Source organism: Hoplias malabaricus, chromosome 3, assembly GCF_029633855.1.
Source record: "Hoplias malabaricus isolate fHopMal1 chromosome 3, fHopMal1.hap1, whole genome shotgun sequence".
Lineage (NCBI taxonomy): Eukaryota > Metazoa > Chordata > Actinopteri > Characiformes > Erythrinidae > Hoplias > Hoplias malabaricus.
This window is the reverse complement of record NC_089802.1, coordinates 70705212-70718990: the sequence shown is the minus strand read 5'-3', so window position 1 is coordinate 70718990 and position 13779 is coordinate 70705212. Positions and strand designations below refer to the sequence as shown.

Genomic DNA, 13779 nt, shown 5'->3' with positions numbered 1-13779 from the left:
AGAAGAACATGGCCATGTTCACAAGTGTCTTTGGTGTTGCCTGAGCAAGATCATACTCCATCACTTCAATAATTATTTTATTCCTGTCAGGAAAGGCAAACCTTCTTAAAATGTTTTATCTCCTATACTGGGCAAAATCAGAGACCACCCTTTTATTGTTATTCATTTGGAAAATTTGCTGTGCTCCAACACCCACACTGATGTGTCAGGGCTTACAGTAAAATGAATACAGTAATGTATCTCTTGAAAATGTTCCATATTGTGATGTTTCTACACTTTGGCACAACTGTTTACAGTAAAATGTCAGCAGATAACTGTTGGCATGCAGGACGAAAGTAATCAAAGTAACCTGGTACCTGTGAAAATGTTTTTTTAATTATTAGTAATGATATTACTGAAAGAATATTTTCTGTCAATTGTCAGCTGTACACAATACAGAGGGAGTAACAGAGTCCACATTCAGTGACAATTTAATGCTCAACAATCTCAATTAATCTTAAAGCCATTTATCTCAGCATTATGAACTGAGTGACATAATTCAAATACAAATGTGTTATGTGGCTACACACTAAATACTGATATATTTGTGTCACGCCCTCGTCTTGTCATGTCTGTTTTTCCGGTCATGTGCTCTCTCAGTTTGTTGTTAGCCTAGTCCCGCCTTTGTTCCGCCTCCTCGTCTGTGTTTCATTTGTCCGCTGTCCTCGTTATCTGTCTCAGGTGTGTCTTGTTTGTGTCAAGTATTTAAGTCCTCTTGTATCACTTCCTCCTGTCGGACATTTCTCCTTTGTACTGTTTCAAGTCTGTCATGTTATCAAGTCTGTCTATCTCTGTAGTTTCCCCGTCATTGTTTTTCATGTCGTCGATTCATGCTGTCGTTTCATTTCCTTTGTCGTTGTTTCGTTTTGTAGTCTGTTTTGTATGGTTCTGTTTTGTTTAATTAAAATTTGTTGTGTTTTAGCGAGTGCGTCTGCCTCCGTCAGTCCGCCCCGTGATCCCTGACAATTTGAGGTTATATTGAGTTCAAAATAAAAAATGTACATATGTTAAATGATTGTCTCTGACTTTTGCACAGTATTGTATATAACATAAAGTTATTAATTATTGATTCATCCAAATTTACGCCTGTGGGGTGATACTATGGTCTTTAATACTGGTTCCCTTTAGAGCTGTAGCCCTTCTGTGTCTGTTGTTTATACATTTGTTTTATGAATCTTGTTTTTGGAATGAATTGGAAACATTTTTATTTAACCAAACTGATGTTATTTTTATTTTGGGAAAGAAAACACAATCTTAGGTTTCACCCCTAAAGGATATAATATTATTACTTTATTTTTATTATTGGGTAAGTTTCACATCCATAAAACTAAAATGTTACACCACTATTTAAATTATTTTTAATCTAAATGAAATATATTTTGAATTTATAAAATATAGAAAAGAATGTTTACCTGCTCTTAATTTTGAGTGATACTATCCTTGGTTTATTTTTGGTTTCATTATGTTTTAGTTATTATGATTATTTTTATTGTTTTTTTATACATAAGCCTTATTTATATTTTAATATTGGACATATGTTTTGTATATATTATTGTTATTGTTACATTGATCTTAAAGTTATTAAAAGTTGTTTAAAAAAAGACTTGAAGAATAAAAAAAAATAAAGGGAGAGCAGCATACTATTATTTGTATATTTTCCTATATGCTTCTGATAAATGTGTACTATGTCTATATTCCTGTCAATAATAATTTTAAAAAGAAAAAATCAGAGCCAAGAGAAACTAGGCAAGCATAGTTGCCTAGTTTTCCCACACCGCCATTAGCCGTATAGCCATTGTCACAGGTGATTCTGGTATTTCAAAAACAGGAAAGCCCAAAATACATACTCTTGTTTTTGGAAGGTCTTCATAAATTATGTGATTGATATATATATATATATATATATATATGTATTTATTTATTTTTGGGGCAATTTTCCACATATTGTGAATGTGTGGCACTAGTATCTTCTCATTCAATGTATTTTTTCTTTTTTTTTCTACATTGTAAATGAATATGGAAGACATTAAAACTACGGAGGAACACATGGGATTATGTAGTAAACAAAAAAGTGTTAAACAAACCAGAATATTTTTTATACTTTAGATTCTTCAAAGTAGCCACCTTTTGCTTTGATGACAGCTTTGCGCACACTCAGCGTTCTCTCAGTCAGCTTCATGAGGTCGTCACCTGGAACGGTTTTCAGTGAACAGCTGTGGCCTTGTCAGGAGTTCATTTGTAGAAACTCTCACCTTCTTAATGTGTTTGAGACCATAACTTGGGTTGTGCAGAAGTGGGCATTGTACACAGTTCTATACAGTGAATAGCCCTATATATATATCAGTAAATAAGGCTGGATAACTAAGGCTTGCCATCAAGCATGGAGACATTAAAGTACATCCATGATGGCAAGCCTTAGTTATCCAGTCTTATTTGCTGATAATTTCCCATAGATTTAAACACAGATTTCACTGTAGTCAGTTTTTAAATCACTATTCAACAAAGCAATTTTGTGACTTAAGCTACTGCCATCCACTCCATGATAATAATTTTATAAATAACACTTTTAAAGTCATTTCAGGCTCTTTCTCTTGCCATTTTGTGCACACACCAAAGAACATGGGGGATTGTTAATTGTTCATTAGTATCATGCTGGACATCTTTCTATAAGCATTGGCACATAGTTTCTCTGTTTATTCAGGGATGTGATCGGTCACCTGCTGTGTATCTTATGTACGCAGCTTTAACCCCAGTATCCAACAAGACTTTTTTAAAAATGAAACCTGAACCTTCTATTTGAAATCATTTTAAAAGGCAAGTGGTGTTTAATCGCTTTTTTTTTTTAGAATATTTGCAGAAAACACACAAAGAGAAGAGGTGGACCATTAGCTTGAAGTGGTTGATACGTCTAGTTTATTCTGATTTTCCTCATGGCAGTGTCCTCTTCACACACATCATGTCTGAGTTCCTTCACTCTAATTTTCCCTCCTCCCTCCTCCTTTACTTTCTTCCTTTTCCCCTCCTTTTACCTACGTTTCTGCCCCCACCCTGTCTTTTGATCTGCGTCCATTCCTTTTCCCTGATCCCTCCCTTTAACTCTGACTAGAGAGTGACTGCAGAGGGATCTCAAATGGGTTTCATATGTTCAATTGTTTCATTAAAAAAAAGCATAAACTCATTCTTCCTTTTCCTCACTTGGAAGCAGTGTGCTCACATCACTGATAAGCGGTGTCTGGAATAATGGGGGGAAAAAAGCACAGGATGTGAAGACCTAATAGTTTTATTGAATCTTCTTTTGCTTTGTTGCTGTGGTTTAACTCCTTGGCTGGAGGTTTACATGATGTCTTGCTGGTGCTGTGTGGATTCACTCACAACCTGTAGTGGGGAGAGCACAGCACAGATTAAAGTCACCACTTTTCAGTTCTCATTCACTTTGGGTGTACACTGATACGATCGACCCTGGACTCAAACACTTAGACAACAGTCTTTGAACTTGGCTCAGAGCCAAGAGTCTTTTGTCTTTCAGTGGTAAAATATGATGATGTGTGTTTAATATGACAAAGAACAAGCTCATTTTAAGTTGATTGAATTACTCCCACACCCCCCACCATTTTACTTATCCCCCTCTCTCAGGGAACAGCAACATTAAAGGGATCTTATGAACACCAGCATCAAAAATGAACCCATAGGAACATTAATTATGTTAAATTTTAAAAAAGTAACATGTGTACTGAGCTCCCTATCTCAGATTTTAAATCTTATGATTGTGAAGAATCAGGTTTAAAAGAGTTACCAAAGATAAGATGCATTATTAAAAGAGAAGAGAAAATTAGTTATTGTCTCAGGCAGGGAGCCATTCAGGGATTAAAAGTATTTTTCATGAAGTTAATATTAACCTTCCCTTATTCACTGTATGAGTGTCATGCTTGCTACACTAGGCCAGTTACCACATTCAGAGGTGTGTGTTTACGTGTGGATTGAAGGAACCCAGATTTTGTGACAAATCCACACAAGTTGGAGTGTACATGTATCTATAAGGTTCGGATTGTTGTATTTGTGCGTACGTGCATGTCTTACCTCTCCATCACGGGTCTCGATGGTCTTGATGAGCACTGTTTTCTTTGAGTGCATTTCAGAGGCTCTTTGTTGTTGCTCTGGGCTGGTCTCTGTGTAAGAGTCAGATATGGGGTTAAAGTGGAATGCCACCAATTTTTTAGGATTCCAACAATTGATGTTGAGAAGAACATAACACCCAAAGTATTTAGCAAGCAAATAAGAGTGCTCGAGTTATGCATATTACAAAACGTTAGCCAACCACTGTAACATGATTATTACTTTGGGTAAGAGCAAATGCCACAAATATAAATGTAAATCACCACCACTGTAAAGACCACCGCAAGTTTCTCTATGAAGTCTCCATTTCACATTATGAGGAGGAAAAAATATTTTGTTAGAATTGTTATATTCTGCACAATTTTTACTGATTTTAATTAATTCATAAATTAATTGACCAATAATTCTGTTGACTTAGCAGTGCAGCCCTACTGTAAAAATCCCCATTGGTTCATGTCTACCTTTATCCAACTTAATTAGCCAAAACTGTAACTGATAGTAATGTTTATTGTCTTAAATGTTTACAGAGAAGGTTATCGACCCATAACGGTAGCTCTACAGTCAGACCGTCCAATCCAAATATTTTAGGCTACTTCACCACGCCCCCTTCTCACTCAAGCGAACCAATCGGAGTAGGGGAGGGCGGGACTAGTTTGTGAACGAAACTTCTCGAAGTTCTATGTAAACTCTAGAAAAACAAAATGCCGGACGTTTGTGAAATACCGCCCAGACATTTTTTTAAGTCTAAAAAAGAGGACATGTCCGGGTAAAAGAGGACGTCTGGTCACCCTAGTTCAAGGATATATGGTCCTTAAAATGACTGCTTATTGGTTTCAGAATTCTGTTGATAAATATTTGCAAGTATAAACCGCCTTTTCAGGGTCTTATAATCTCCCGCTTCAGTGTATAATTTGTAATCCCTGTAAAATCCATCGTGTTAACACTCATTTCAACAACAAGGCCATTTTGTTTTCTTTCTATGTTTGAATGGCCGGAGTGCCCTCGTGTGGTGAGATGATTTGTAGCACTTTACCGTCCTGTGGAAAAACAAATATTCTACCCTGTATATTTTGCCCTTACCTCTAAAACTTATGGTGGAGTAGGTCTGCATGGGAAGAGTGATCCTGTTTGATGATGATGAAGAAGAAGGAGAAGAGACAGAGTGACACTTAGGAAATGTTCAAAAACATACTTTCCAAAAGCAATATGTCTCAAGCGAGTGAGGCCCTTGAATTCTGAGCACTTATATACACTGTATATACACACAATATACACTGTGCAGGGATCATATTAGACATATCCATCCATCCATCCATTATCTGTAACCGCTTATCCAATTTAGGGTCGCGGGGGGTCCAGAGCCTACCTGGAATCATCGGGCGCAAGGCGGGAATACACCCTGGAGGGGACGCCAGTCCTTCACAGGGCAACACAGACACACACACATTCACTCACACACTCACACCTACGGACACTTTCGAGTCGCCAATCCACCTGCAACGTGTGTTTTTGGACTGTGGGAGGAAACCGGAGCACCCGGAGGAAACCCACGGGGAGAACACACCAACTCCTCACAGACAGCCACCCGGAGCTGGAATCGAACCCACAACCTCCAGGCCCCTGGAGCTGTGTGACTGCGACAACTACCTGCTGCGCCACCGTGCCGCCCCATATTAGACATATATTCATGAAAAAAATAAATGTTATCTTATTGACCAAAAAGCATTTCCACATATTGTAAGACGTGGCTGAAAGGTGAGCAATGCAAAATATAGTTTACATATAAGTTCTTCACTTTACAGATTTGTCTAAGAAACCCATTTCAAGCTCTTGCGCGTGTCCATACTATTGCCTTGTGCTTTATGTGCTATTACAATCAACTACTGTTTGATTACTTTGCATTTCTAGCACTTTGTAGATTTGGAAGTGATGAGCTTGTTTGCCACAACAGCAGTGCTTGGAGTCTATTGAGTGCAGCTCATTTGCTAATGTGTTTGTAATTCTTCATTATAGATTAATGATTTTTGAGGTTAAAAATTCTGCCTCTGCAGCTTTAGCACATCATTCAGTGGTGTGATATAAATCTTTTGCTTATTTAATTCTCACACAGAACACACAGAAGATCTTTATCGGCTAAGCTGCTTATATCACTGTGATGAATGATTTCAAATATATTAGATAGTGTAAAGGTTTATTTTCACTAGCCAAAAAATAGCCTAATTTGCCTGCACTTATTTAGGCTCAAAATGCTGCAGTGTTGTGTTAGCATGCAAATACATGTATTAGCCTTTTTCTACTTCTGATCAAGTGAGGTTAGCAAGCTGGATATTTTATCTTAGACAAACAATGTGGCGTAATTTTATGGAGAGTATTTACACACGAGTGTATTCAGCAATTTATAAGAACCTGTAATGGTGGTAGGTTTAAAATGTACACTAATGCTGCTCAAGCTCTCTGCTCTACCTGCTCTCCTCTCCCTCCAGCAGTTTCCTGTAGGTGGCGATCTCCACGTCCAGTGCCATCTTGACATTGAGCAGGTCCTGGTACTCGCGCAGGTGGCGAGCCATCTCGTCCTTCATATTGGCGATCTCGCCTTCCAGCCTGGCGATTGTGTCCTGGAAACCAGACGCCTCTCGCCCATGACGGTCCTCCATATCCCTCATTTGCCTCATCAAAGACTCATTCTAGAGAAAGTGAAAAGAAAAAAAAAATGCCATGTACTAAATGCAGTGACTGTCTGTGAGGAGTTTGGTGAATTTGTGTGGGTTTCCTCCATGTGCTTCTGTTTCCTTTCACGGTCCAAAAACACATGTTGGTAGGTAGACTGGCGACTCAAAACTGTCCATAGGTGTGATGGAATGTGTGAGTGTGTGGCACCCTGTAAAGGACTGGCGCCCCCTCCTGGGTGTGATCCCGCCTTGTGCCCAGAGATTCCAGGTAGGCTCCGGACCCACTGTGACTGTGAATAAACGCTTACTGACTATGAATCAATGAATGTTAGATATAGACCTTATAGTGATCAAGTTGAAAAACACATTATTCCTTTAAAGCTATAGGGATGTAACTTTTTAGAAAGCAGAAAGCTGGGTTTGAACATATTCAGTTGGATGGAAGGCCATCCAGTCAATTCAGTCCTTTTCTTAACAGTCCTGCAACTGCCTCAGAAAACCTCAGAAATAAATTACATATTTCAGTTTTCAAATATAAATTGTGCCATAAAATTTCTTTTTTTTAAATTACTAAAATGTTGAGGTATTTTAAACATTTTAAATATAATTCCAGGTATCAGTCATATACTAATTTGAAAGTGATTATTGTATAATCTATTAATACATTTCAGATTATATGAAGGACTCTTTTAAAAGCATATAATGAAATATTTGTCCAGAATGATGGACAGTGCTTTTGATGATTGTAAGATTGTTTGAAATTAATATCACACTAAATACGTAGCTACCAAATGAGACGAATTAACAATAAATAAATATATACAGTATATTATTCCCAACTCTGAATCACTGAATATAACATTTTAATGTACTAATAATTTCTACATTGTATAACTTATCATTGCATAATACAAATATTAACGAGACAGGAAAGTGTGTGTATGGACGGGAATACTGCATGTTGATGGAGTGTGTGTGAAACTCACTGTGCCCTTGAGAGAGTCGATCTCACAGGTGTAGGACTGAATCTGGTGTCTGAACTCCATGGTCTCCAGCTTGGCCTGCTTCAGAGCTTCGTTGTTCTTGGTCACTGCTTGGTTCAGGTCTGACACCTGGGGTCAAAGTCCAAAAAGTAACCTTTTTCTAATTTATTTATTCCATTATATGATGTTTCTCATATTATGCAATGTTGATTGTCACTGTTACCTTGGACTTGTACCAGTCCTCAGCCTCTGCAATGTTTTTGGCGGCGATGGTTTCATACTGAGCACGAATGTCTCTCAGAGCTCCGGTCAGATCTGGCTTGGACATGTCCATCTGAATCTGCACCTGGGTCTCCTGCATCTGAGCCTGGAGCTCACGGATCTCCTGAAAAAAACACACAGAGAGAAACAGATTTTCACAGGAGACAACCTCTCCACTGGACTTTAAGGTTACTTTAAGGTTGCAGCAAATAGAAGAGGGAGGATAGATTTCAAGTGAGAAACAGGAGAAAATCAGGTGAAAGTGTGTGAAACCAAGATGCAGAGAGAGACATAAAGAGAGCTGAAGGAACAGGTAGAGATAGAAACAGAACTGAGATTGGCAAGCTAGAGAAAAAGAAAGAACTAGGTAATATTTAAAAGACAGTGGGAGAGGGACATGGATACAAAGGACAGGAAAGAAGAAAAAGTAAGTAAAATTTTGCCAAATGTAGGGAAAAGTAGATAGAAAGAGGGATATTTATATCTTATGGTGTTCAAATAAAAGCTAGAAACATGACTGTTATCATAAGAACTCATAATAGATTTTATATAAAGCACACAGCCATGCGTTCGGCCCATTAACCACAAATGGTCACAGTGTATTTGAGAGCAGTGTAATCTTCAGTAACACATGATTCTTAGTGCAAATGATCACTGTGTGAGTAGGTTGCTATATATTTAGCTCTTTGTGAGAACCAAGTGCTCCCCCACAATATGGGAAACATGAGCATTTTGATATTTTGGGGTCATTTATCTCCAGGGTGCCATTAATTCTTAGTAACATTAGCCTTTTAGCCCCAGCACAAAATGGATGAACTAATGATCAAACTTCAAACTGATTGTGTACATTTTCACTAAACCATTCTTTTAATAGAAGCACCCAAATGTGAAAAGAAATGTGTGAGAGTGTTTTTTCTTATATTTTTGTATGTGTCGGTCGCTCTGACCTCCTCATGGATCTTCTTGAGGAAGGCAATTTCCTCTTGCAGAGTTTCTATGCGTCTCTCCAGGTCCAGGCGGGCCAGTGTGGCTGCGTCCACGTCCTGTTTCAGTGAGTTCAGTGTTAGGTTCATGATAATAAACATCATGCTGAGAAAAAAACCAGGATAAAGTATTTTTAAATTATTATTATTAATTATGATTTTTTTTTATCATAAATGAAATGACATGAGAGCCCCTGCGTCTGAAATGGCTCACTATTTACTATTCCCTATATTATTCACTATATAGTGCACTATTATAGGGAACTGAATTCATGATTTTGAACACTACCTCATACAAGTTTTCACCAAACACCGCAGTGGATTGTGGGTAATCTGATATCTGCTAGTGTACATGGGTTGCACACTACTTTTTGCAGTGCATCGTGGGATTGTTTGAGTTCACTGAAAATTGGACACTACTATAAAATGGCAGAACCCCTAAAGAGTACACTATATAGTAAATAGGGCACCGTTTCAGACACAGCGAACTTTTTTTAACGGCTGCTACCACAGTGTCCGTGGAGAGCTTGGCACTTTTGGAGAACAACTGCCCAGTCCTCTTATGTTAACTAACTATCACCCTGTGCTCATATTGGACTGAATGATGGGGAGAGAGTGAGGGTTTAGATGGAACACAAAGATAATTAAATCTATAATGAAAAATATAAGGTATATAGAGCTACACGCCCATGAAATCCAATAAACACATAGAGAGAACAAGATACGGTTCCACTATAAGTAAATGAAGGCATTACATACAGCTCTGAAAGCTGCCAGGTTGTTCTCAGCCTCCTCTCTCTGTGCAATCTCCTCTTGGAGCCTGTGAGAGACAAAGCCCAGATATGAAGCATAGATTTATGAAGACAGCTTCTTTCCTCTCCTTTTATAGAGGCAGTCTCTCTCTCTCTCTCTCTCTCTCTCTCTCTCTCTCTCTCTCTCTCTCTCTCTCTCTCTCTCTCTCTCATGCACACACACAGAAAAAGCTCCTGTTTTGTCATCTACCTCAGTTTATCCCTCCGTTTATCTCTTAAAACTTGTTGAAACTGGAGCATAGAAGTGTTTGATGTTTGAACCACGTTATGTTAAAAATCATCAAAACTACAGTGAGGAATAATAATAAGAGTAAAAAACAATAGCTCCCTCTTGCTAGTTGGCCATGCATATGCCACTACACATTTACCAAAAATACAAGCAAGTACTAGCATTTTAACTTTTTTTATTTAATTCTTAACTCTTTTTTTATTTTTTAATCTTACATCAATTTATTTTATTTTATTTTACATTTATATATACATTATAAAACACTTCAGTCTTAAAACGGGACAATGCGATTAATCATGATTAATCACAGCAAACTGTGAGGTTATTTAGTTAATTTATTTTAATCGATCAACAGCCCTAATACATATTTTAATGTAGACAAAGTACAAACTTTTCATTGAAATACTCAATTAGAATTCATTTTATTTTTATATACTTTACATATCAGTGACCAGCTCTATTCTCAAAGCCCCTGGAAGTGCCCTAAGCGTCCACATTATTAGCTCTCGCCAATGAAACTTCTCTGACAAATACTATCCACCTGTGCCTAGCAGTCCTTCATTGCATCGTCTAACCCCAGCAATGAAAGCTGATCTCTCTCAGATGTTCACCACTCCTCCATCTCTTTCTAAACCCCAAATGCAGGCCATGTTCTGGTGCTAAACATTTACAACATCTGCCCAGCCCAATGGCAACGTGAGCTTAGGGTCAGGCCTAAATATAGCATAGGCTTTTATCCACTGGCGATGAAACAGTCTGTGAATATAAACACATGATGACACGTATCAGGCACACACACAAAACCTGAGGGTGTTGCACTGTGTTACAGATGAATGCCCAAAAATAACTTTGTGTTCTAATATCCTTGTGACCAGTGATAAATATATATGCTCTTCTAGAATAAATGCTAGAGTGCTTTGTTCTTCAGTGACAAATAACAATATGCAGTCTCCCTGCAGTTCTGGGTGTTGATTTAGTTCTAACAACAGTTGGGTGGTTCTAGAGTGTGTTGCTGTAATCTCAGTGCTGGGGAGCAGGGATTGTACACATGTTTGTGTTTATGTCACTAGGGGCAATAGTAGGTGTCTGACCTCAATGGACCTCAATGTCAGTTGATAAAGACTGTTATGTAATGTATTTTCCAACTATGACACGGCACAGTAAAGTATAAAACAAATGATACCAGAGGGAAATTTAAATGCTTAGTTGTTGCTTTGGGCACCTCTGATGATGAATGTGACCTAACCCTGATCACTGGGATGTGCTTATTTGTCAAAGCGAAATCTTGCTAAACTAAAAGTAATGGATCAGTGATTCTTGTGCTAAAAAAGAGAGAGGCCCATCCTCACCAGGGAAATCTAGACATACACTGAACGATCAATGGATTCTACACTCTTTGTTCATTTTATGAGCTCCACTTGTTGTAGTTCTACAATTACAGACTGTAATCCATCTGTTTCTCTGTATACTTCTTATCCCCATTTCACCCTGCTCTTCAATGGTCAGGACCCCCACAGACCACCACAGAACAGGTATTATTTGGATGGTGGATCATTCTTAGTTCTGCAGTGACACTGACGTGGTGGTGTGTTTTATGCTGGTATGAGTAGATCAGACACAGCAGTGCTGCTGGAGTTTTTAAACCCTGTGTCCACTCACTGTCCACTGTGTCAGACACACCTACACTGTTGGCTGGATGTTGTTGGTTGGTGGACTATTCTCAGTCCAGGAGTGACACTGAGGGCTTTACAAACTCCTGTCTGATCCATGACAATGTCACTGCAGCTCTGAGAATAATCTACCACATTATACTTGCTCTGCGGTGGTCCTGACCATTAAAAACCAGTGTAATTTTCTTTCACTTCTCCAATCTCATTCCCTAAACCCACCCTTGACCTCTAACATCCCTCTCACCTCAGCTTGAGCTTCTGCAGGTCATCTGCGAGGTTGTCGCGCTCCACCTCCACTCTGGACCTCTGGTTGGTGATGATCTCCACCTGCCGCCTCAGCTCCCTCATCTCCTCCTCGTAGAGGTCGGAGATGCGTGTGGGCTCACGGCCCCTCAGGCGCTCCACCTCCACCACAAGGGCCTGGTTCTGCTGCTCCAGGAAGCGCACCTTCTCGATGTAGCTGGCGAAGCGGTCATTCAGGTGCTGCAGCTCAGCCTTCTCGTTGGTGCGAGTCTGCAGGAACTCCTGGTTGAGGGCGTCAGCCAGGCTGAAGTCCAGAGTCTCCCCCAGGCCGGCTGCATAGGAGCGGGTAACACTCGGGAGGCCAAAGGAGGAGGCACGGTAGCTGGTGTAGCCCGGGGAACTGGTAGCCGACTTGGTGACCTCATAAACTCGGGAACTCACATGGGATCCCCCTGAGCCCCCCAGTGAAGAACGGCTGAACATGGCCCGGGACATGGGTGGGGTGACAAAGCCGGGACCACCAAAGGTGCGGCGGTATGAGGAGGACTGAGCGGAGGCGTAAGAGGAGCGACTCATTTTGGACACGGACAAGCTCCCCAGAGGAGAGAGACAGGAGTGAGGGCAGGACAAGCTCAGCTCAGGCTATTTGTAGCAGCCAAACGGCCCTTTATCCCATCCCCTCCCTGGAGGCATAAAGATTAAACCCACCCCAAACTCCTCCCACACCCATTTCTACCCCCCCCCACCCGCCAAAACCCTCCCCCCCTTCTCTTTTTTAACATTGCTTCCATTCTATGGCCATTAGCTTCCCTTCCTCCTTCTAATACAATTCATCTGGTCAAACCTCCTCCTCCCATCATCATCATCATCAGTTTAACCCTTGCACTTATCATTGAGTTTCTAATCCTAAGACTTCATTAGAAGCATTCTAAAAAAAAACTAAAAAAAACTGAGGTGCCTACAGTTCTATGGATCCAAATAAAAAACAGTTGATTCTTACCAGTGAATGGTTCTCTCTTCTTTAAGAACCTTTGCTTTTTGAAGTTCAAAATACCTCCGTATTGTGTAAGGGTTTTATGCAAGATAAAGATTAAAGATAAAGATTCTTAAAATGGCGCATGGACTGGGCCTTTATTAGGACAAATACATGGCGGCACATACAGTCACGATACAGGTGACTGTCTGTGAGGAGTTTGGTGTGTTCTTCCCTTGTCCACGTGGGTTTCTTCCGGGTGCTCCGGTTTCCTCCCACGGTCCAAAAACACAATGCTGGTAGGTGGATTGATGACTCAAAAGTGTGTGTGTGTGTGTTGCCCTGTCGAAGGACTGGCACCCCTTCCAGGCTGTACTCCCACCTTGCGCCCAATGATTCCAGGTAGGTTCTGGACCCACCGCGACCCTGAACTGGAAAAGCATTTACAAATAATGAATGAATTAATATAATCAAGTGAAATTTAAATTATATCCAGTCACTGAAAAAGAGTCTTTTGCAACCTTTTTCTCTCTCTTATCTTTTGCCTCAGGGTACTGATGTTATAGTGGAAGCTAAAAGAGTCACAACTGGGCCAACTCAAAATTTTATTCAGTGTGTGTCTGCACTGTCCTGTTCCCTCAATCTGAGTTATCTGAAATATCAGAGTTATGTAAAATACCTTAACGTTTTAGCTTGCCCCTATTGTTTTTTAATAGTGCACACTCCCTCAGGCTTTATTGCTTATTCCCATAAAAGGAATGAAGACCCTGCTGAAATGATCATAATCACAAGAAACCTCCATTC

General features: G+C 39.7%; 1 protein-coding gene across 1 annotated transcript; it reads right to left on the bottom strand.

Moving 5' to 3' along the window:
- Positions 1–2990: 2990 nt before the first annotated feature.
- desmb (desmin b) lies at positions 2991–12631 on the bottom strand. Its single transcript, XM_066665263.1, has 9 exons — positions 12004–12631; positions 9808–9868; positions 9013–9108; positions 8028–8189; positions 7808–7933; positions 6616–6836; positions 5233–5276; positions 4117–4205; positions 2991–3414 (listed from the first exon to the last, which is right to left on the bottom strand). Exons 1-9 carry the CDS (start codon positions 12576–12578, stop codon positions 3373–3375), a joined length of 1416 nt encoding a protein of 471 aa, XP_066521360.1. The 5' UTR covers positions 12579–12631; the 3' UTR covers positions 2991–3372.
- Positions 12632–13779: the final 1148 nt, after the last annotated feature.

What these genes read in the sequence shown, in the direction of transcription:
- desmb (XM_066665263.1), bottom strand. Translation starts at nt 12,578, where the DNA reads ATGAGTCGCTCCTCTTACGCCTCCGCTCAGTCCTCCTCATACCGCCGC. An exon ending in CTGCAGAAGCTCAAGCTGAG is followed by an intron (nt 9,869 to 12,003) that starts GTGAGAGGGATG and finishes TGTCTCTCACAG; the next exon opens with GCTCCAAGAGGAGATTGCAC. An exon ending in TCGAGACCCGTGATGGAGAG is followed by an intron (nt 3,415 to 4,116) that starts GTAAGACATGCA and finishes TCCCCACTACAG; the next exon opens with GTTGTGAGTGAATCCACACA.